The sequence below is a fragment of the Salmo trutta genome, chromosome 2 (genome assembly GCF_901001165.1).
Source record: "Salmo trutta chromosome 2, fSalTru1.1, whole genome shotgun sequence".
NCBI lineage: Eukaryota > Metazoa > Chordata > Actinopteri > Salmoniformes > Salmonidae > Salmo > Salmo trutta.
Window position 1 is genome coordinate 59473002 of NC_042958.1, and position 25004 is coordinate 59498005.

At 42.8% G+C, this 25004-nt stretch overlaps 1 protein-coding gene across 1 annotated transcript in view; it reads left to right on the top strand.

Moving 5' to 3' along the window:
* Window positions 1–22823, top strand: part of itga3b (integrin, alpha 3b) — a 51073-nt gene extending 28250 nt beyond the window's left edge. The window contains exons 2-26 of the mRNA XM_029708647.1: window positions 1090–1217; window positions 2303–2385; window positions 3123–3372; window positions 3539–3637; window positions 3995–4199; window positions 6496–6689; window positions 7605–7693; window positions 9029–9165; window positions 9379–9468; window positions 9557–9624; window positions 12229–12371; window positions 12956–13102; window positions 13182–13279; window positions 13891–14059; window positions 14181–14255; window positions 14367–14446; window positions 14598–14675; window positions 14841–14943; window positions 15241–15417; window positions 20099–20215; window positions 20388–20501; window positions 20605–20703; window positions 20826–20951; window positions 21343–21506; window positions 21983–22823. Coding sequence (XP_029564507.1) covers window positions 1090–1217; window positions 2303–2385; window positions 3123–3372; window positions 3539–3637; window positions 3995–4199; window positions 6496–6689; window positions 7605–7693; window positions 9029–9165; window positions 9379–9468; window positions 9557–9624; window positions 12229–12371; window positions 12956–13102; window positions 13182–13279; window positions 13891–14059; window positions 14181–14255; window positions 14367–14446; window positions 14598–14675; window positions 14841–14943; window positions 15241–15417; window positions 20099–20215; window positions 20388–20501; window positions 20605–20703; window positions 20826–20951; window positions 21343–21453 — 2980 coding nt within the window. The 3' untranslated portion in view covers window positions 21454–21506; window positions 21983–22823. The remainder of the gene's footprint in view (window positions 1–1089; window positions 1218–2302; window positions 2386–3122; window positions 3373–3538; window positions 3638–3994; window positions 4200–6495; window positions 6690–7604; window positions 7694–9028; window positions 9166–9378; window positions 9469–9556; window positions 9625–12228; window positions 12372–12955; window positions 13103–13181; window positions 13280–13890; window positions 14060–14180; window positions 14256–14366; window positions 14447–14597; window positions 14676–14840; window positions 14944–15240; window positions 15418–20098; window positions 20216–20387; window positions 20502–20604; window positions 20704–20825; window positions 20952–21342; window positions 21507–21982) is intronic.
* Window positions 22824–25004: the final 2181 nt, after the last annotated feature.

Genomic DNA, 25004 nt, shown 5'->3' on the forward strand with positions numbered 1-25004 from the left:
TGAGACTTGATATTTACATGGGTGTGAGACTTGATATTTACATGGGTGTGAGACTTGAGTTTTAACTCAAGGCACCAAAAACTCTCGACACACTTCCCGTTGATGTCAGCGAGTTGTGCCAATAACACAACCCAATGTCACAGTCATACGGTAAACACTTTGTGAAGGTTGATTTTGGAATATGAACAGTCCTGTGCTAATTCAAAGTAAAATTCAGCAATGGAGTAGTACATTTTGACCATTGAGCTGGGACTGTTCACAACAGACCATAGTCCCCCTCAGTACTTTATTTCTTCATTGACAACATTGATTCATTGTTAGCATCTTAGCTAATCGCTAACCATATTTCATACAAATGTATCTCATGCTTACATACTTACTTAATTTATACAAATTAGGTTTGATAAATCATTTGCTGACTGTGAATGCTGCGGCTAGCCACAGGGTCAGTTCCCTTGTAGATAACGCTGGCTGCTTCACAGCTTTTTTACCCTGGTGCTAATGTTGTGGCTGTCCGGGTGAGTGAAGAAAAAGACAGGGTTGGCTCCCTAAGCTGCTGTCTGTTGCGTCCAGACTTGTACCATGGTTCACGCTTTGGCTCCCCCACACTCTGATCTCCTCCCTCTGAGACATTTTAAAGGTCATGTGGTTGCTCTCTCTCAGCCCAGAGGCTTTGTGGGTGGTTGTGGGGAAGACATGGTCAGGGTGGGCTAGAGAAGGCTGACCAAATCATTAAGAGAGGTCAAACATTTCTAGCTACGTGTCCCAAGTTGTTATACAAGATGAACAATAACGGCTTTGCTGTATCAAATAGTTTCTGTATCAAATAGTTCCGACTTCCTAGAGGGATAGTTCCTAATCGTGAATATCCATGAATTATAGCTCCTGTCATGAATGCCTATGTTCCCTATGTTGATATACAGTAGGCTATATTATAAACCTGACAGATGTTATGGCTCTGTTATATATGTCTGTCTGTCTGTCTGTCTGTCTGTCTGTCTGTCTGTCTGTCTGTCTGTCTGTCTGTCTGTCTGTCTGTCTGTCTGTCTGTCTGTCTGTCTGTCTGTCTGTCTGTCTGTCTGTCCTCAGTCTCCTGTCAGGAGCACCCAAGGAGAAAGCCCTGGCTCTGAGGAACGTGAATGAGACGGGCGCCATCTACTCCTGCCCTGTCACCACAGAGCTTAACGACTGTGAAAGGATGGACTTGGTCAGCTCTAGTAAGTACTGGCACTCTCACTATCACTACAGTGTCCTCTCTGTATGAAAGGGTTCTCCTGGTTGAGTGGGTGACATGGGGCTTGGTTGGGAGGTTCTTTAGGTGGTTAGATAAGGATGTGTTTGTTAGAACCACTGAATTATGCTTTGTATGTCATGTGTTACTGTGGAGACTGGGTTCACTCACCTGAGTAGGGATTCACCCTTGAGTGGAATTTTATATGGAATTTGCAAAATTGCAAAAACAATCCATACAAACTTGCCAAAGCATTTATTGTCAGTTTCTGACACTGCTCTGTATCTAAAATAATACATTTAAAAAACACTGTAGGATAGCCTGTATTTGATATCAAGTTCTAGCTATCTCATACTTATTCCAGACCAAGCAGAATACCTCCTGCTCCCAGAGGTAGACTCATCAAACTATCAAATTTGACAAATTCCCCTCGTTTCCCAAACCCTTACCTCTGCCCTGATTTGCTAAGCCCAACCAGCAGGTATTAACCTCTGTCATCTCTGAAAGACATGCTCCAAGTAGGAACATATTGAATTAGTCTTAATTAAAGGATATGGTAGACTGACTCACCTAGGAGGTAATTATAGCCTCAGAGGCAGAAAGTAAGAATGATAATGCACTTTTGATGTTAGTCAGTCTCTGTACATTTTTGTGGTTTACACTTGTTCAATCTTGATCCACATTGGATGAGACTGCTGCTGTTTTGTTGCTAGGTGTCTTACTTTCATGATGAACATCCTGTTGTTATATTTTGGGGTTTGTTCAGTTGGAACCTTAAGTTTCAAATAACAGTCAGACATTGTCGTATGTATATGTCTGCTCTGTTGTCACTTTTCATGGAAGTGTAAAAAAAAAGTAAATATGGAAGCTTTATAATCTTTTAATTACATTGAATACATGATTCGTTCTTTGTCATTGAGGTAACCAGTAACTTTGTATTGATCACTTCTGATGTGACTATACGGTTATGATAATTAACAGTCGCAGAAGACACCAGTTCACAGATTTATGTTTCTATTTAAGATAAAGCATGCCCTTTAAAGCAATGAGTGTGATGTGTGTCTCCCACAGCGGACTCGTCTGAGATGGTGGAGGGGATGTGGCTGGGAGTGACCGTGGCCAGCCAGAGAGACCTGCCAGGGGGTCGAGTGCTGGTGAGAGTGGGACAACACCCTCTGGTTCTCTTTCCTCACTGAAAGTGGACCGTCTCCTATCTTGAGATACTAGATGCTTATAACAAAACATTTCACAGAGATCTGCCTTTGACAGTGACATCAGTTCATGATTTATGCCAAAGTTTGAGTTATGGACATCAAGTTTGTTCCTGATAAGGCTAGCCATGTGAGGGTAAGATAAGGTCAATTTAAGACCATAGATAAAGCATAGGCTTAGACACTAGATACGATACAATATACTTTATTGTCCATTGCGAAATCTACATACAAATACACAAACACAATACACTATATACATGCAGTATGAAAAACACTGGTAAGTTAGTACATACTGTAGGTCACATATTCAGAGTCTCTGGCCTGCTGTTTGACCATGTATAGGGTTTGCATATGTTCTGTGTCCCAGTGTTCAGCTGCACTGACAGTTCAGGATTCACTACAGTGATATGGCCACAAGGCAACAGTATGGGAAGAAAAGGTTGTTGTTTCGTCAATAAAGACATAATATTAAATACAAAAACGATGTTTTAATTGACATATAAAGACAGGAAAATTCAAATGAGCAGCCCTACCCTACATTTGACATAGGCACTAAGGTTTTACAGCAAACTCATCTTATTACACCTGCTACTGTAAAAAAATGTCAAATTTACTCAATTATACCACTACTAGAACAAAATAGAACTCCTGCGTTGTGATGTCTAATCCGTGTCCAGGCTTGTGGGCACCGCTACGTGAAGGTGGTGCGGGGGGGCGCGGAGGAGCAGCGGCGGATGGTGGGGAAGTGCTACGTCAGGGGCAATGACCTGACCTTCGACCCCAACGACGAGTGGCAGGCCTACAGCTACGAGGTGTGCAACCCCAACTTTGACATGGAGCTGGAGGGCTTGTGCAACATGGGCATCTCGGGGGGCATGACCGACACGGACGTCTACATTGGCTCTGTGGGCAGCTACGTGTGGCAAGGTGGGCACCAAAAGGAGTTAAAGCCTCAAGACTTCTTCTGCATAGCCTGGTCTCGTAGACTAGACGTAGCATAGTAAACAAGGCTTCTTCTGGAAGCTTTTCTGGAAGGTCATGGCTTAAAAGTTCATGTGAAACTGTATTGTTCTCTTTTGTCTTTGTTACCTAGGCAACGTTCATGTAACGTGGAGAGACCCTGATCCAGGAAACTCGTGGGACTCGAGTGACAAAGACTTTGGGCAACTGAACAGACGATACAGCTACATGGGTATATCAGTGACCTGGCTAGTAGAGCCATTTCTGGATTAACAGGGTAGACTAGGAAGCCTACTGTAAGGGAGTGTCTCGTGCTCTTCCATTTCAAAACGCTCTCAAACATAACCGCTCCCCCATTTAGAAAGACAAACATCTCTTTGAACGTATGAATTGAAAGAGAACTAGAAAGAGGAACTACCGATGCTATCTAGATGGTGGCGCTCCGTTTAGCATAGTGGCAACTGTATCACAGGAAGTTACCTTTGACCTTTGTGTAGAATGATTTAAGGGCAGTGATTAGCCCTACCTACCATAAATGGTACTGTAACATAGTTACAACATTGTTTTAATGTTGTTTTTAACACCACAGGTTACTCTGTCAATGAGGACAAGAAGCTGCTGAGTCAAGACTACTTCACGGTAGTGACGGGGTCTCCCAGAGATGAATCCAAGGGCTCAGTGATGCTGGCTAAGAAGGGCAACACAGCGCTGGTGACCGAGTTCATCATCCCAGGAGAACAAGTGGGCTCGTACTTTGGGAACAGCCTAGCTGTCACCGACCTCAACAATGACAAGTATGTCATCACTGTCCATAGGAAATCCCCAGCTTTAGTGCGTCTCTCAGTGTGCCATATGCCAAAAGCTTGATTATCTAGAACAAAACAATAGCAAACTCAGAGGCAAAAGAATAGCATATGCTAATCTTTTGAGAATAGTATTGAGAACCGTTTGTTATTCTTTTGATACGGGATTGATTGAGTTTGAATTACACTGCTCAAAAAAATAAAGGGAACACTTAAACAACACAATGTAACTCCAAGTCAATCACACTTCTGTGAAATCAAACTGTCCACTTAGGAAGCAACACTGATTGACAATAAATTTCACATGCTGTTGTGCAAATGGAATAGACAACAGGTGGAAATTATAGGCAATTAGCAAGACACCCCCAATAAAGGAGTGGTTCTGCAGGTGGGGACCACAGACCACTTCTCAGTTCCTATGCTTCCTGGCTGATGTTTTGGTCACTTTTGAATGCTGGCGGTGCTTTCACTCTAGTGGTAGCATGAGACGGAGTCTACAACCCACACAAGTGGCTCAGGTAGTGCAGCTCATCCAGGATGGCACATCAATGCGAGCTGTGGCAAGAAGGTTTGCTGTGTCTGTCAGCGTAGTGTCCAGAGCATGGAGGTGCTACCAGGAGACAGGCCAGTACATCAGGAGACGTGGAGGAGGCCGTAGGAGGGCAACAACCCAGCAGCAGGACCGCTACCTCCGCCTTTGTGCAAGGAGGAGCAGGAGGAGCACTGCCAGAGCCCTGCAAAATGACCTCCAGCAGGCCACAAATGTGCATGTGTCTGCTCAAACGGTCAGAAACAGACTCCATGAGGGTGGTATGAGGGCCCGACGTCCACAGGTGGAGGTTGTGCTTACAGCCCAACACCGTGTAGGACATTTGGCATTTGCCAGAGAACACCAAGATTGGCAAATTCGCCACTGGCGCCCTGTGCTCTTCACAGATGAAAGCAGGTTCACACTGAGCACATGTGACAGACGTGACAGAGTCTGAAGACGCCGTGGAGAACGTTCTGCTGCCTGCAACATCCTCCAGCATGACCGGTTTGGCGGTGGGTCAGTCATGGTGTGGGGTGGCATTTCTTTGGGGGGGCCGCACAGCCCTCCATGTGCTCGCCAGAGGTAGCCTGACTGCCATTAGGTACCGAGATGAGATCCTCAGACCCCTTGTGAGACCATATGCTGGTGCGGTTGGCCCTGGGTTCCTCCTAATGCAAGACAATGCTAGACCTCATGTGGCTGGAGTGTGTCAGCAGTTCCTGCAAGAGGAAGGCATTGATGCTATGGACTGGCCCGCTCGTTCCCCAGACCTGAATCCAATTGAGCACATCTGGGACATCATGTCTCGCTCCATCCACCAACGCCACGTTGCACCACAGACTGTCCAGGAGTTGGCGGATGCTTTAGTCCAGGTCTGGGAGGAGATCCCTCAGGAGACCATCCGCCACCTCATCAGCAGCATGCCCAGGCATTGTAGGGAGGTCATACAGGCACGTGGAGGCCACACACACTACTGAGCCTCATTTTGACTTGTTTTAAGGACATTACATCAAAGTTGGATCAGCCTGTAGTGTGGTTTTCCACTTTAATTTTGAGTGTGACTCCAAATCCAGACCTCCATGGGTTGATAAATTGGATTTCCATTGATTCTTTTTATGTGATTTTGTTGTCAGCACATTCAACTATGTAAAGAAAAAAGTATTTAATAAGATTATTTCATTAATTCAGATCTAGGATGTGTTCTTTTAGTGTTCCCTTTATTTTTTTGAGCAGTATATATCACTCGAAAAAAATGCAAGTTTACCAATAGCCCATCTGTAGCTTTTACCTCTACTATTTGGAATACACGCTCTACCTGACCGGTGATGCAGAGAATACTGTACTGTAGTGGTTGAATTGGAGAGGCTGTCCTCGTCGTTTCACCACCTCAGATACGGTATCTGACATGAGATTATGGCTGAGGCATGTGTGCTCTCTCTTTCTCATAATACATGAATAAAACCTTGAGCATTTGTGTTCATGGTCTGTCAGCATGTCCGAGAAAAAGATTATACTGAATAACACATTGTCAAGAAAATATTTTGGCTATACAAAAGACAAGCCAAAAGATATAAAGCATGTCATAGGCTATGTTGCCCTCTCTAAAAGCCAATAAGAATTAAGAATAAGGTGGGTAAAATGGTTGGTAAACCGTATAATGATTATGATCCATGTCCTATATGCTACAATGATACAGAATGTGTACGGTTGTGTGTTAATATTTGTGTGGGGTATTTTTTATTTTCACCATCCTAGCTGGAATGACCTGATCGTAGGTGCCCCATTCTACTTTGACCGTCAGAAGGAGGAGGGAGGAGCGGTGTACGTATTCATGAATGAGAACGGCTCTTTCCAGAAGACACCTAGCATGGTACTGAAGGGTCCTACGGCATCTGGTTTTGGATTCGCCGTGGCAGCCGTTGGCGACGTCAACCAAGATGGATTCCAAGGTAGGCCTACCATAACGGGTAACCTTTTGGGCCTTGTTCAAATTCCTTAAAAGGGCATAATTCCTTCCTCCTTTACTTGAAGTAATCACTGATTTCACATGATTGGACAGGTGAACGCAAGGGCTCCACCACGTGGCTTTCACCTGTCTGGTCAATTCTAATCAGTGATTTCTACAAAGAGGGGAGAAGGAAAGATGCACTTTTAAAGAATTTGAACGGTGCGAAACTGTACCACAATGAGGACGTAGAAGAGGAAGAGGATCATGGTTAACTTCCTGATCCAAGCTCAGACTCTTATTGTTGGATGTGCCTTGTTAAATGTTACAGTCTCACCGATATCATAGAGGGAAATACCATTGGTGTAATCAGACAGGTCACAAATGGGTTATCCGGGATCCTTGGGAAGTCCCTACCCTAACCTTAACCGTAACCCTTACCTAACCCTAACCTTAACCCTTACCTAAACCATTTCAAATTACTTAAATGGGGTGACGTCAGAGTTGGACATCCCAAGGATTCCAGATAGCAAGGAACGTCACAAATGGCTTTGCAGGCCATTAAAATCATTTCTACTGTCATGATGCTGTCACCTAGTGGCGAAATACAGCGAGCACAAGGGCTCACACTGGAACTATAGGCAGAGATCTGTAAATAATGATGAGGATGCTCATGTATCCGCCCTAACAATGGGAGTCGTTTTCCAAAAGGCGGGAAGGCAGGCGACAAGCTTAGGTCCAAAATAAGCTCATAGAAACACATTTTGGCTCTTCCTCTCTGCTCTCGCTCTGCTCTCTGCCTATCAGAGATGGTATTATATGCATCAAATATGCAGATTATTAATTGTTTGAGCAAACTTAATTGGTCATTTTCCAAATGTATGTTCATGTATTTCCAATGCCTATATTTCCTCTATAGACTTTGCAGTAGGAGCCCCATTCCATGAGACTGGGAATGTCTACATCTGGATGGGAAGCAAGAAGGGAATCTCTGAGGAGCCTAGTCAGGTACACACTGGCATACTTAGCATTAGGCAGAAGAGGCAATTGCCTCGGGCCTCACATCATCATGGGGCCTCGTGAGCTGGGCATTAAAAAAAAGTATATAACTGTATATATAATAAATAATCTGCCTTTTTAAACTAGAGGTATCTGTTTTTTTGCATGGTCCGCGTCTCAATGTCGGCCTTCCGCATCTACGGTGGAAGGTGGCAGAGCTACAGCGGTGTTTGTTAGACTAGGCGACATCCTTAAAAATCGGTCTTCTCACAAAAACATCGGTAAAGTCCGAATGGTTTGGGCTACACGCGGTTTGGGCTACCCCTCTATGGAAATATGAGATTCTCACGAACACGGTGGTGTTGTCCGTTTTGTTCTATGACCCCCACAAGTGTCACGGAACTTGAATGGAAGTGAAGTGCCAAAAAATCTATGGAAGTGAATAGGGCATTTCCACTTAAAAAGTATACGGGTAAAAATGATTTATTTATTTTCCTGATTCATTTATTTTCCTGATTTATTTTGGCCGTCCTATATATCTCAGATACAGACATTTCAAAACATACTTCCTTTTGATTACATTTTTGGCTATCTTTTTTTCCATAGATGAATCTGTTATTCACTGTGTTTCTATGGGCTAATAGCAGCAAGGTCAAATAATGTTTTTAGATTTTTTGGGGGGATACCTGCAGGGGTCCTAAAATTCAAAATCAAATAGCTAAATGATCCTTGGTATGACCATCTTAAAGCAATTCCATATAGCTTAGTAGAAACCTAGCCTAGCCTCGGGAAGATACGATATGCATTTCTTTAGTAAAAACACAGGTGTTGCAGATAATACTGCCCTCATCGTTGAGGCAGAGGGCATATATGTGTAGCCCATGTATCTGATGCGCTCGAGCCAAAAAGAGTATGGCATGTCATACTCTTTTTGGCCAGACAGCATCAGATACATGGGCTACATATAGTAAAACAGAGGGGCGCTGTTTCGCTCGCTTCGATGCTTTCTCCAATGAGATAGTTTCAGCCATTTGCGAATTGAAGGAAAGTTGGCGGGTGCACAGTTCGGATGCTGGAATTATTTTGAATGAACGTGCGAAGGTAACCTATTTTTTGAAGTGATTTGTTTGACAATCAGATAAAAACAGGTACATTAGACTGGTTTGATTCATTTTATAGATGAATAGTTCATAGTTCATTAATATTCCCCCAGTAATGCACAATACATTATCTGCTATGAAGCTAAAAGGATGGGGAGAACAGAGTTGAATGCAGGGAAATGGGAGAAAGATACTGTATCGTGATCTATGTAGTTTTGTAACGTGTCCGTGTTGCCCCTTATAGGTTATTGAGGGGAAGTCAGTGGGTAGTGGTGGGTTCCAGACCTTTGGCTATTCCATCAGTGGAGGTATGGACATGGATGAGAACAGTTACCCTGACCTCCTGGTTGGTTCTCTGGATGACCGCATCGCTCTGCTCAGGTAAGTTGTGGACAATAAAAACAGTATGTATTGAATTGAATTGAATCAGCTAAAACTGCCATAACAAACTTGGATATATTCATCCAGGATCTTGTTTGTGTCTCACTTTATTTCATCTGTCTCTTCAGCACGTCTTCTCTTGATTGTAATATGTTTATTTTTGTCTATGTATTCTTATTCTTTGAGTCATCTTTTGACATTGTTCATTTCCAGGGCTCGTCCAGTTATCCATCTCTCTAAGAACTTCACCGTGCTGCCAAAGATTGTAGACCCTAACCTTTGTCCCCGTGGAAACAAATCCTGGTGAGAAAGGTTCCTCTCAGATCACACTGTATGAAGTAAATTCATGTCAACTGTTATTTTACTAATGTCTCTTCTATGTCTTCGACAGTGTGACTGTGACAGTGTGTTTCTCCTACACACTCAGCAATGGAAACAAAGATTTCAAGAAAAACATCAGTGAGTTTCATTCCCTTTCTAATACGGACTAATGCACTCGCCTTTATATGTATTTGGACAGCACAGGAGGCTGGTGAGGGGAGGTCGGCTCATAATAAGGGCCAGAACGGAGCGAATGAAATGGCATCGAACACATGGAAATCATGTGTTTGATACCATTCTACCTATTCTGCTCCAGCCGTTACCACGAGCCCGTCCTCCCCAATTAAGTTGCCCCCGACCTCCTGTGTTGGATAGTGAAGCTAACGTTTTAAATTTGGCTCTATACCCCAGCATTTTGGATTTGAGATCAAACGTTTCATATGAGGTGACAGTACAGAATGTTACTTTTTATTTGAGGGTATTTTCATACTTATCTGTTTTACCGTTTAAAAATGAAAGACCTGCCTCCCGGGTGGTGCCGTGGTCTAAGGCACTGCTTCACAGTGCTAGCTGAGCCACCAGAGATTCTGGGTTTGAGCCCAGGCTCTGTTGCAGCCGGCTGCGACCGGGAGGCCCATGGGGCAGTGCACATTTGGCCCAGTGTCGTCCAGGTTGGGGAGGGTTTGGCCGGCAGGGATATCCTCGTCTCATTGTGCACTAGTGACTCCTGTGTTGGGCTGGGTGCAGTGCACACTGACCAGGTTGCCAGGTGTACGGTGTTTCTTCTGACACATTGGTGCAGCTGGCTTCCGGGTTGAATGTGCATTGTGTCAAGAAGCAATGTGGCTTGGTTGGGTTGTGTTTCGGAGGACGCATGGCTCTTGACCTTTGCCTCTCCCGAGTCCGTGCGGGAGTTGCAGCGATTAGACAAGACTGTAACTACCAATTGGGGAGAAAAAGGGGGGTACATTTATTTTTATTTTTATATGAAATCACTTTATGTTTCTAGTCTCCCCATGTGAATAAGTCATGAGTACTTGGACAAATTCACTTACAGTGTAATAAAGTAGCATTTGGTCCCATGACTACATCACGCTTGTGACTCTACAAACTCTTTGGATGCATTTATGGTTTGTTTTGGTTGGGTTTTGGGTTATAATTTGCCCAATAGTAACTGAATGGTGAATGATGACTGGAGTAATTTTCTTTCTAAGTGTTTAGATAAGATGTTTCTGAACTCCTAAAATTGAAACTGGGGCCTCCCGAGTGGTGCAGTGGTCTAAGGCATTGCAGTGCTAGCTGTGCCACTAGAGATCCTGGTTTGAGTCCAGGCTCTGACGCAGCCGGCCGCGACTCGGAGACCAAGCACAATTCGTCCGGGTTAGGGGAGGGTTTGGCCGGCAGGGATGTCCTTGTCCAATTGTGCTCTAGCGACTCCTGTGGCAGGCTGGGCGCATGCACGCTGACTTGGTTGCCAGGTGTTTGTTGTTGTTGTTGTTGTTGTTGTTGTGTTTGTGGTTGTTGTTGTGTTTGTTGTTGTTGTTGTGTTTGTTGTTGTTGTTGTGTTTGTTGTTGTTGTTGTGTTTGTTGTTGTTGTTGTGTTTGTTGTTGTTGTTGTTGTGTTTGTTGTTGTTGTTGTGTTTGTTGTTGTTGTGGCTGGGTTAAGTGGGCATTGTGTCAAGAAGCGGGTTGGGTTGTGTTTCGGAGGATGCATGGCTCTCAACCTTTGCCTCTCTGGAGTCCGTACGGGAGTTGCAGTGATGAGAGAAGACTGTAACAAAAAAAAACATGGTAAAAAATGTAACCTGGTAATGCCATGATTAAAAAAAGTCATTAATAAATAATGATTAGTCAGAGGCTTCAATAGAACATGCTAACCCCTCACCATTACCAACAAAGGGGAGGTTAGCATTTTGGGGTACGATCTAACTTTCTCACATATCATTATTCACGATTTATCTATAATCATGGTAGCATTCACATGAATGTAGAAATGTTCAGCACTTTCCACTATTGTGGAGCTGTGGTCCAGTGGCAACACTCCCAGATCCATGCAGATATGTTACTCCTAGCTGGAGACCAGAGTTCAATCCCAGTGTGCTCCCTTCCAACTTCATCTCCCACTGTTTCTACTCTGTCAATAAAGCATAACAAAAATCTTCTGTTCTTACTTAATATAAAGGTGACTTGAAAATGGCACAAGACAGTATTCACCATTGTGTTCCTACTGGGCAAAACGAACTGCAAATGTATCCAACAAGTTTGTAGAGTCACAAGCTTGATGTATTCATTGCATGCAAGCAATATGGGACCCAATAATATGCTTTTGAATACATTATAAGTGAATTTAACCTAGCGGTTAAGAGCGTTGGTTCAGTAACTGAAAGGTTGCTGGTTTGAATCCCCGAGTCGGGTAGGTGAAAAATCTGCCAATGTGCCCTTGAGCAAGGCACTTAACCCTAGTTGCTCTGGATAAGAGCGTCTGTAAAAATGTGCTTATGACTTCTTTAAATGGGGAGGACTTGAAACATGAAGTGCTTTCATTCCTAAACTGTTAAACAGATACACTTTATGTATGAAAATACCCTCAACTAAAAGCTGCCATGCTATAATGTCCCCTAATATGAAACTGGAGTATAGAGCCAAAAAAAAGAAAAAAAGCTTCACTGTCTAAATACATACGGTATGGAGGGGAATGTACGGCTGAACATCTAAGTCATTTTGTTCTTCCTCCCTGTGCAGTGGTGAAGTACACAGTGGAAGCCGACATGCATCGCCGGAGCCCTCGAGTTCTCTTCCTTGCCAATAAGCTTGCCACCTACACAGGCCTCCTTACCATGCCATCTCCCAAGACCGAGTGTCAGGTGCTGGAGCTCAGACTAGAGGTAAACACCGCACACACACACACACATGCATACTGTGCATTCGCAAAGTAGTCAGACCCCTTGACTTTTTACACATTTTGTTACGTTACAGCCTTGTTCTAAAATGTATTACATCTTTTTTTCCCCTCATCAATCTACACACAGTACTCCATAATGACAAAGCGAAAAACTGTTTTTTTTTTAAAAATTTAGCAGATTTACTTATTTACATAAGTATTCAGACCCTTTGCTATGAGACTTGAAATTGAGCTCTGGTGCATCCTGTTTCCATTGATCATCCTTGATGTTTCTACAACTTGATTAGAGTCCACCTGTGGTAAATTCAATTGATTGGACATGATTTGGAAAGGCACACACCTGTCTATATAAGGTCCCACAGTTGACAGTGCATGTCAGAGCGAAAACCAAGCCATGAGGTCAAAGGAATTGTCTGTAGAGCTACGAGACAGGATTGTGGCGAGGCACGGATCTGGGAAAGGGTACCAGAACGGAATACTTTCCAAGTGCACTGTATATGACTGCTCACACAGGCACACACACATATATATGACCACACACACACTCATATGTATCATCCTCTCCAGGATCCTGTGAGGGACAAACTGGAGCCGGTGGTTTTCTCCCTCAACGTTTCCCTGGATGAGCAGAAACCCAAAGTTAGGAAGGCCCTGCAGAACCTGGACTCCTACCCTGTACTGAGCCACAAACAGAAAGTGACTGAGAGGAAAGAGGTATGTTACTGACTTAGGAATAAATCCATCGAGTATGTAGTGATGAGTACGATTTGGAACTCTTTCTCCTCCTTTGCAGATCAACTTCCAGAAGGAGTGTGGCTCAGACAACATGTGCACCAGTAACCTGCAGCTAACAGCTACGTTTGCTAACGAGTTACTGAAGCCTTACCCCAGGTATGTGGAAAACACAGAGGAAGATATGTAAAACATGGGGTATCAGTCTGAATACGTTGAAAATTAAGTTTACTCTAATAACTGTAAGTTGGAATTGAATTAATCGAGACTTGATCAAGCCCCAATCATGTAGAATCATGAGAATTTCTTTGCGTAGTCCATGTGTAGACACTCTACAGACTATCTATCTACTAACCCTAACCTAAACCATTATCCTAACCCTAACTCTAACCTAAACCCTACCCGTATTCTAAAACTTACCCTATAACCCTAACCTAACTTCAGGAAGCAGTTGCTCATCAACAGATAGTTTGTTGATAGTATCCAAATATAGTGTGACCCCGGTAGATCTAAAAAAAAACGGTGTGGACCACAGTGCTTCAGATTCAACACGATCTCTCTCTGGTGCAATATTTTGTACATGGCCCCTAATCATTTAAGGGACCGAGTAGCGCAGGCGTCACTACATACCCGGGTTCGAACCCGGGCTGTATCACAACGGCCGTGATCGGGAGCCCCCATAGGGCGGCACACAATTAAAGGATAAAGGATAAATGAAGGATAAATAAATAATACATGAACTGTGATGCTTGCTCTCTGTTTGTACGCAGTCAGGGTAACCGCCAGTTGCTGCAGTACAGCAGTAATGTGAAAAAGGTGGTGCTACTTGTGGAGATAACTAACGTGCCAGGCCCTGGGAAGGTAGCTGAGGACGCCCACCAGGCCATGCTCAACATCTCCACCCCCTCCACGCTCCGTTACTCTGGTGTGCGCTCCCATGTAAGTCCACCGGAGGGTGACAGAGGGTTAGAGGAATTCTGGCTGTTGACTTGAATTGCTCCGTTAACTGCAATTTGTCCTGTACATGCAGATAGTAGTACCATACCTATATTATGTGCAGGATACTGGTGTAGAATGCCGTGCTGGAGATACTGTTATGTGTGAGCTGGGGAATCCACTGAGGAGCAATGAGAAGGTAAGGCCACAGTGTTATTCCATGTATCATTTATACAGTGCATTACATCATTGATTTGAACCTATTGGAATATTGATTGGCGGTAGTTCAAATCTTATGACCATTTCGCAGGTCTCTCTGCAGCTCATCTTTGAAACAACAGGGATCAACCTCCAAACCAGGGAGATTGAGTCTCAGTTGCTGTTGTCCACGTAAGTAACAGGAGACATTTGTCGTCGCTCTATATCCTGAGCTCGTTATCAGATTGGCAACAGTCAGTCTTTATGTCCGAGGTTGAAATATGAATAGGGTTAAGTGGATAAGCTAGCTGAATAAACACTTGTGTCGGTGTTGTTTCCCCAGGTTGAGTGAGCAGAATGACCTGTACCCTGTGTCTGTGGTCCTGTTGATAGAGACCTCCATCCAGACCTCCTTCTCCATGTAAGTGGAACTTTAGACACATGTTCCGTGTTGTCCTGATGCCGTGTGCTCGGATTCATTCAAAATGGATAGGGAGGTATAACACCAACTAACTTCTGTTGACCCCCTCCCTTATCCTTCTTCTTCTCTCTTCTTCTTCATCCTCTCCTCCCCCTCTCTAAACAGAGAGAATCCCCTGGTCCAGACCTACTTCAGCGGGGAGGTGATGGGAGAATCAGCTATGAACACCACTAGTGACGTGGGCAGTCTTGTGGAATACACCTTCAAGGTGAGACACCAACACTTAGCTAACGTCAGCCATGTTGTGGGCTAACGTCAGCCATGTTGTGGGCTAATGAGTAATGTTTCCCTTACATTCTGACCTGTACCTGTAGGCGTAACAGTTTTGTGAGGTAATATGTGGATGGAAAGACTTTATCAATTCTTTATGTAGAACAGACATGCTTTGCTGTCACAGAATGAGGAATTCTGTCAGCTCTGTATACATTGTATTTCTATATCGATATCTGTCCTGTTGCCATGTGTCTGTCCTGTGGTGACTTTGATACCACCCTGCTACCACCAGGTGGCAGTGGAGGGAGAGCCTCTGGGTGCACTGGGGACCCTGGCCGTAGAGTTTGAGTGGCCCTTCGAGGTGACCAGTGGGAAGTGGCTTCTCTACCTGACTGAGATCGTCACCAAGGGGACAACTGAGACACACTGTGTCCCTCCAGGGGACATCATCAATCTTCTCAACCTCACAGTGAGTTACCTGAGTCTTTCTGAGGCTCTATACAGGCCACCGAATTATATTGTATCTCTATGGCCAACTGGGACCAATATGTTACAAAAATATGATTAAAGTAGGACTCCTCAATCTCTGTTTACACCCACAGTTAATCAGTAATATTTGCAATAGGGAGTACTGTTTGGAACGAAACACCCAATTAAACCAGACTTGAACCTGACTCACAAGTCTAAAAGAGGCTAAATATTCATTATGGCCTAGATTCAATCAGTTCAACCATTAACCAGTGATAGCCGACACCCTCATAGCTGATGTTTTGGCGGTGTCGGAGGTGTAACTATGTTGGAGCTGTCAAATCGGTGAGCAGCTGCTCCCCAGCTAACAACAAAGATTTCTACAACTTTAGAGAACGTTCCCATAATAGTTTCATTAGGTCATGAACTAACGTTTTCATGAGAACGTTTCCATGATGTGCAAGGAATGTTTCCAAGAGACCATTGCCTTAATGTCAAATAGAAGTTACCCAGAACGTGGTTACCATGTTCACAGAACATACGTTATTCATGTTATAGACACGCTTCATTGGAGCGTTGCAAGAACATTAATTCGTCCAGTTTTCGGTGGGTTAGGAGAATATTCAATCAACGTCCCACCAAACATACACAGAACATGGTTGCCATGCTCTCAGAATATAAGATATTAATGTTCTAGACACATTTCATGGGAGCGTTGCAAGAACATTCATGTTTCCCCCAAAAATGTCATTACACATCACATCTTGTTACTGTTTTTAAGCCAATCAGATCACAATTGCCTAGGGAGGAGGGGTTATGGTTTCTTCTGGTCAGGGCCGAACTATACTGGCCCAATAAGCACATTCCCTATAGATATTGTCACGCTGTCTAATGGTAGGAGACAGGCGCAGGAATACGTAATTTTTTTTTTCTTCTTCTCCACCCCAAAATAAAGTACGTCATGAAAATGACGGAGACGAAGCCTAACAACAAAAGTGTATATATATAACACAGGGATGTAACCAAAACAAACACGTGTGTGTGTGTATATATATATATATATATAACACAGGGATGTAACTAAAACAAACACGTATTTATATAACACAGGGATGTAACCAAAACAAACACGTATTTATATAACACAGGGATGTAACCAAAACAAACACGTATTTATATAACACAGGGATGTAACCAAAACAAACACGTATTTATATAACACAGGGATGTAACCAAAACAAACACGTATTTATATAACACAGGGATGTAACCAAAACAAACACGTATTTATATAACACAGGGATGTAACCAAAACAAACACGTATTTATATAACACAGGGATGTAACCAAAACAAACACGTATTTATATAACACAGGGATGTAACCAAAACAAAAGAGCGAGGTGTAAACCTCTAAATAATACAGGGGACGAGATCCGTCAACACAAGTGCACAGTAGCACGAAAGCCGAATCAACAGAGCACAGGTACTCACAAGACCAACAGACATGGGACAATAATCGACAAGGACAATGGGGAACAGAGGGCACATATGGGGGGGGCAGATATTCCTTATTGGGCGTTCGTCATTGTTGCTGGTTGCCTTGGCTTGAGACCTACTAGAGGAGTCACCCTACTCTCACGTTCTAGCAGTTAATGTCATTATTGGCATTTTGAATTGCATTTATCAGACATGTGGATTGTTTATATGGAAATGTTGTTAGAACATTTGGAAATATTATTCATGCATCTTTGTTTATTACTATAATGTGCATAGATATCTCCTCTTTCACACATTTCTGGAACTTTGCCTACCAGTTTTGTGTCTCTGTGCACGACCTCCTAAAGCTTTTTCAGGTTTGATGTTTCTGGACAAAGAGATCAATGCTGCCTTCACAGAGTTAGCATCCTCTTTTTCACCATCATTTCTTGGTATCCAATTGGTAGTTACAGTCTTGTCTCATCGCTACAACTCACGTACGGACTCGGGAGAGGCGAAGGTCGCACTGCTTCTTGACACAACGCCCACTAAACACGGAAGCCAGCCGCACAAATGTGTCGGAGGAAAAACCGTACACCTGGCGACCGTGTCAGCGTGCACTTAGCCCAGCCCGCCACAGGAGTCACTAGTGCGCAATGGGCTCCCGGTCACGACAGAGCCTGGACTTGAACCCAGGATCTCTAGTGGCACTGCAATGCCTTAGACCACTGCACCACTCGGGAGGCCACAGAGTTTGCATTTGACTTAAATGTTGTTCTCTTTCACTTCGATTAACTCAAAATAATGGGAGCATTTCAACAAGGAAAAGGTTAAGCGGGATTAGAACACAGCTGCCATCTTTCTTTGACTTTCAGCTTTACGATAGCCTATTGGAAACGTGTTCGCCTACAGCATGAATTCTGTTAGTATGAGACAAGGCTTTAAAAATATATATACCACATCGGTAGAGATATGTTTCTGAAAGTAATATATGGCTTACTTGAAAAAGTAACTGTAATAACAATACAGTATTTGAAGACATGAACTCATAAAAGTAATACAACTAAGTAATATATTACCCCCAACATTGGTCTCAAGTGATTCTGTTGCAATTTGTCTATTTTTGTCACATTAAAACTTTGAGATGGAACTCTGTTGTGTATTGTTTTTGGTATAATTGGCATCATCATTGCTTGAATTGCAAATGTGAGAAAGTACAGACATGCTACTGTAAATATACACATTTCTGATATTCTGAGAATATGGCAACCATGTTCTAGGCATGTTTCTATCAGAAGCAACACTACCGCCTGAGCCGTGGTTCAGCAACCAATTAGGGGTGTTGCAGATCGAAATCCAGTGACGAGAGGCTGATGGGATTCCTTATCAGAGACGCATGTTGTTCTACACAGTATATATGTTGTGTGGATTTAACAAATACGGTCTAGAGTTCTCTAGAATTCTACCAGTTCCCATCTTTCAAAGAGAAACTCATTTTCATTAGATCAGATAGGTGTGTGTGTTGTAACTGTTGCCAAATGAATACGTGAACATCTATTGCTCAGGAAGTTAGAGTAGGGTGACTCCACTAGCGGGTCTAAAATCCAGGCCACCATCAATGACGAACAACCAAGTCACTGTCCCAATAAGGGATATCTCTACAGCATGTGCTTATTGGGCTGGGATAGTTAGGGCCTGTCCAGAGGAAACCCTAAGCCCTCCTCCTTAGGCAATTGTGTGGATCTGAAATAACTTGATAGGTGTAAGCAAAAGGGCGAATGCACTTTGAAGTAAATCTCAGCTCTGTTAAAAGTACACTGAAGAAAAAGTCTATTGATCACAGGCATTAAAACAGGTTAAAATGCCTCACCAACATTAGACAACTAAGCAGAAATGCAGAAAATGTTGAAATAAGTCAATCAAATCAGTGATGCGAGAACAGTCAAATGAATTGATAACTGAAACAGACATGGTGGTGTAACAGGAAGAGCTGAACGCTGTGAACCAAGAGGTTGTGAGTTCAAATCCCAGGTGAGGACATGTTGAATAATAATTACTGTGTAAATGAACATGCACAATGTAATCATGTGTGCCAAATATGTATGTTAATAGCACTGTGTGTGTGTAGGTATCCCTGACCTTGCCAACAGACAAAAATAACTGAATGGATCTATGTTTCAACAGTAACAAGGTGTGATGTGTAATTATGTTTTTTGAGGGGGAGAATATTTATTTTGGACCACGTCCTGACAACTGAAGCAAACAAATGTTCTTGCAACGTTCCCATGAAACGTGTTTAGAACGTCAATATCTTACAGTCTGAGAGTGTGCTGTGTATGTTTAGTGGGACATTGATGGAATATTCTCGTAATGTTCTTGTCACATTCTCATGAAACGTGTCTAGAACATTAGTGTTGTATATTCTGGACACTCAAACATCAAGAGAACATTACGGGTAACATAACAAACATTTTCTCACTCCCTAAAATTGTTAGCTGGGTCTTGATCATTGTCACGAAGCCACACCCGTCCCACTTGCGTTAAAAGTTCAGAACAAGAAAGTGTAGGCTATATAGAAATAATGAGGTTAAAGTTGTCATAAACAAAATGATGAGGGTTTCTATCATCCTAATGGAGGTGTAGATTGCATCTCACATTCCAGTGTTCCTACTTCTAAACGAGGCTGCATTGGGTTTCTCTTAATTCGACTCTGAAGCAGCCAATGTCTGCTTTCGCTATAATGCCAGGAGACGCTTTTGGATTTGACCTCCGACACCACCAAAACAATCGCTATGCAGATGTCGGGTAGAGCAGATCTGATTGAATCGAGCCCATCCGCACCACGGAAGTTCAGCTTTACACCATGATTGAAATTTAAAGGCAATGTTTCCACTAGCGGAGACTGCATTCACGATAAACGCTGCATATGTCGGCTCAATCGGAAATGACCTTTACAATTCTGTCTTGGAATTTGTACCGCTTCAGCAATACAGATTGAATAGAGCCCTGTGTCTGCACAAAGATAGACTGAAAAGGTCAATGATATTTTGAGAAGCAGGAGTTGTCTTTATTTCCATTCCAGTAATTACTGTTGTAACGTGACGTAATGTGCCTCTTTGTCTGTCGCCTCTCCTTTGTCTCTTCCTCTACCTTTTCTCTCTGTCTCCTCCTCTCCTCCGCTCCTGTCCGTCTCTCTCTCTCCAGTTGTCCAAGAACAGGAGCAAACGTCCAAAGCGAGCGGTGGAGGGCGAACACTCTCGCATCATCGAGCCGCAGGCGGTCCTTACCGTGCTGACTCCTCGTAAAGAGACCTACCTACTGGTGAGGACAGGCCATTAGACAATTTAATTATGTCCATGATCTACCAATTATAATGCTGTGATCATGAAACCTCATCCAGAAACTTACTGTAATTGAATGGCTCTAGAAGCACCATTGATGAGCCTAGTGTCTAGTGTCCGGTCCTAATTCTGGGCTTGTTTTTGTTGTGAAGGATTGTTCAAAATGGACGGCCCGCTGTGTGACCTTCACCTGTCCCTTGATCAACATGTCTAGCTCTGCCAAGATCATTGTGAGGTCACGGGTGTGGAACAGCACTATGCTAGAGGTGAGAGGTCAGACGATACAGCAAGACTCTTGGACCAAAAGGGTCAAATTGCCAAATCCGAATAGGGTCATGACCATACCTTTTTGGATTGTGTGTTTGGCAGGACTATAAAAATGCTTTGAGGATTAAGGTTAGAGGTCAGGCCACACTGAAACTTGTGACGGACAACCCCACCATCAAGATGGAAAATGAGACCAGAGAGGTTAGTGTCATAATGATGATGATGTAGACAAATGGTATTCTTAGTATGGTATGGATGACATGGATATTGATTATGATATTTCTCTCTCTCTCTCTTTTTTTTCTTTCTTTTCCATCCTCCAGTTCATAGTGGACATTGACCCAGTCCTTGGGGTGGAAACACCTTACGAGGTTCCCCTGTGGATCATCATCGTTGCCGTGGTAGCAGGAATCCTGCTGTTAGGAGTCATCAGCATCATACTATGGAAGGTGAGAACCCTAAGGACTTTCTGATTAATAACTATACTTTTTGTGGCTATCATGTTTGAATGTAAACCTGTTATGACATGTCTGTTGTACACTGCTTGCTTGCAATAGTATCCCATTTACTCCAATGCACCAGTAAAATAAATTATTCTATGCAGCCTACATTTGTGACTGCCTTTTTATATTGACTGTGATTGTATCAAGTATGTTATACTGTACCTATCAGTAATACTCCATTAAACTCAACTGCGCTAGTTTTAGCATGCTACTGCTAGCAACTAGCCTACAATATGTATAAGTGCTGCCCCAATAGCACTAGCTCGCTACCGCTAGCTACTGTAGCTGTTAGCTTCCACATGTAGCTCCAGTCTAACTGTACCGCATGGTCCCCCAGTGTGGCTTCTTCAGGAGGGCCAGCAGGAGGGAGATGTACGAGGCCAAAGGCCAGAAGGCTGAGATGAAGAGCCAGCCCTCAGAGACGGAGAGGCTGACTGAGGACTACTGAGACAGGAGAGGCCCCCAATGAGGGGCCATGCTACACTCCACTAGGGCGCCCGGGTAATGCAGTCCTCCGGCCTCCGCCGCGGGCAGCGTCTAGCACACTAGATGTAATGCCTTGTAGATTGTGGGATGAAGTTGGTTGTTGGCTAGTAATGTGTCGAAGGGGAATTTGGATTTCTTCCATACTAACTCTTCTTCATTGTCAATTCTAACTAGCATTTGTGTCTCCCTCCTTTTTCAGGCTGATAGTGTGCTGTACCTAACATTTTCTACTTGTCTTTTCTACCGTATTTACTAAGTATCTATTCTGCAGCATCTCTCACTCTCCTGATGATTGACTTTACTCTCTTTCCTCTTCAATCGCTTTTTTACTCTATGGGAAAATACATTTCTAACAGAAATTGTCTAACTTTGTCTAATTCCTGAGTTTAGCCTCCAGATATTTCAATTCTTACATAAAATCAACAGTTCACCACTATTTGAATATGGCTTTCCCTAATGCTGTGTTGTCTACCTGTCTGTCTTCTCAACAGCTTGGCTTCTTCAAGCGGGCCATCTACTACCGGATTATGCCAAAGTACCATGGAGTGAAAATCCGTAAGGAGGAACGCTACCAGTTTAACATGGGCTTCCAGCCAGAGGATCCAGACAAGAAGTACTGGGTCACCAACTGGACAGAGATGCAACGTTACTACTACTGAAACCCTGACCTATGACCCTGAACTCTGAACTCTTGACCTCTGCCAAAGTTCAGGAGCATTGTGACGGAAGGACACAAGGGTTTTTGGGATGTCACACAACTTGGAGGGCACAGCACACAGACCAATTGTGAATACTGACCACATTGATTCTGGAACCTTTCTCCACTGTGTATAAGTCTCTGTAGATTTCATCAAAATATTTGTTGTTCTTTTTTTGGTGCAATATGCCAAATATACTGTTTCAGAAATTGCAATGTTTCAAGTATTTTGATGAAAGCAGTGTTGTACATTGAAAGATTGTTTAAAAATCCCAGTTTGGTTGTAAATTTGATTTATTTTCCTACCACTGCATATTTAAGTACTGAAAAAAAAAACTTCATGTATATTTTTCTTCCATATGATCTATCTGCAAGTTCCTGAGCAAAGTCATTTTTGTTGTTGTCACTGTTTCTTTTTTTAATCAGGTGAATGAGTCTGTAGAGAGTCTGTAAAAATTCTTAGTGAATGTACTGTTCCTTTCATATCGCTTTGTTTTAGAATGTCACTGATTGTCAGTGGTTTAGCGATGATGTCACTACGACAGTAGTTTGGGAGATTATTTTGAACTGTGCAGAGCTTTATTAATCATCAGGGTCATCTGATGTTATGACAGAACAATAACAGTGCCTTAAAAGAAATGGATTCAGTGATGACACTTTACAGTGCCTTCAGGAAGTATTCATACCCCTTGACTTATTCCACATTTTGTTGTGTTACATGCTTGAAATCAAAATGGATTAAATAAATAAAAAGTCTCACCCATCTACTCACAAAACCCCATTATGACAACGGGGAAACATGTTTTTAGAAATGTTTGCTAATATATTGAAAATTAAATACAGAAATATCTCATTTACATAAGCATTCCCACCCCTGGGTCAATACATGTTAGAATCACCTTTGGCAGCGATTACAGCTGTAAGTCTTTCTGGGTAAGTCTCTAAGAGCTTTGCACACCTGGATTTTACAATATTTGCACATAATTATTTTTTTCATTCTTCAAGCTCTGTCAAGTTGGTTGTTGATCACTGCTGGACAGCCATTTTCTAGTCTTGCCATAGATTTTCAAGCCAATTTAAGTCAAAACTGTAACTAGGCCACTCAGGAACATTCAATGTCGTCTTGGTAAGCAACTCCAGTGTATTGTGTCTTAGGTCATGTGCTTAGCTCTATTCCGTTTCTTTTTATCCTACAAAAAACTCCCTAGTCCTTGCTGATGACAAGCATACCCATAACATGATGCAGCCCACCACCATGCTTGAAAAATATGTGGTACTCAGTGATGTGTTTTGTTCGTTTGCCCGAAACATAACGTTTCGTATTCGGGACATACATTTCATTTCTTTGCCAATTTTTCAGCAGTTTTACTTTAGTGCCTTATTGCAAGCACAATGCATGTTTTGGAATCTTTTTTTATTCTGTACAGGCTTCCTTCTTTTCACTCTGTCATTTAGGTTAGTATTGCGGAGAAACCACAATGTTGTTGATCCACCCTCAGTTTTCTCCTATCACAGCCATTTAACTAACTGTTTTAAAATCACCATTGGCTTCATGGTGAAATCTCTGAGCAGTTTTCTTCCTCTCCAGTAACTGAGTTAGGAAGGATGCCGTATCTTTGTAGTGACTGGATGTATTGGTACACCATCCAATGTGTAATTAATAACTTCACCATGCTCAAAGGGATATTCAATGTCTGCTTCTTTAAATGTTAACCCATCTACTAATAGGTGCCCTTTGCTAGGCTTTGGAAAACCTCCCTGGTCTTTGTGGTTGAATCTGGGTTTGAAATTCCTTACAGATAATTGTATGTGTGGGGTACAGAGATGAGGTAGTCATTCAAAAATCTTCACGTTAAACACTATTATTGCACACAGAGTGAGTCCATGCGACTTATGTGACTTGTTAAGCAAATGTTTACTCCTGAACTTATTTAGAGTGCCATAACAAAGGGGTGGAATACTTGTTGACTCAAGAAATGTCAGCTTTTCATGTCTTAAAACATAATTCCACTTTTACATGATGTGCTATAGTGTGTAGGACAGTGACACAAAATCTAAATGTATTCAGTTTTAAATTCAAGCTGTAACACAACAAAATGTGGAAAAAGTCAAGGGGTGTGAATACTTTCTGAAGGCACTGTATGTCTGTGGATTGCATGCCGTACTCTCCAGTGCAAGATCAAGCAGTATAATATTAGTGCATTGCACACAGGAAAATTGTATCTGCACAGCTTTAGACAGAGGATATTTTCAGGGTTTAAAGTTAGAGTTTAAAGTCCCTGTTGTTTCCAGTAGATCTTGGATGGACAGAAAGCACATTACAGAAGGGAAACAAGAAAAATAAGTTGTATGAAAGCAGATTAGCATTTTTTTGTCATGAATCTTGTTCTGGGGGCAGCTCTGCAGAGTGGTCACTAGCTGGCACAGCCACAACGTCATAAAATCTGATTTTAAACCTAACCTTAACCACACTGTTAACCCTAATGCCTAACCCTAACCTTAAATTAAGACCAAAAAGCTAATTTTTGTTTTCATTATTTTTGACAATATAGCCAATTTCGACTTTGCAGCTGCCTCCAGGACAAGACTCAGGACAGTAAACGTTTACCTGCGGTATGAAATGGCAGTGCATACTGTATGTGACCCTACTAGCCCGATCCATCCTCTGCATATCTGCTTCTCGCAATGGCCCCTAAGCACTCCAGCAGGACATAGAATAGCCTAGTGGTTGCTTGTTTTTATGCTCCATCTTTGAAACAAGCCAATATTCGGTGGTGGGATGGGATGGTTGTAGTGCACTTGAATTGTGAATGGCC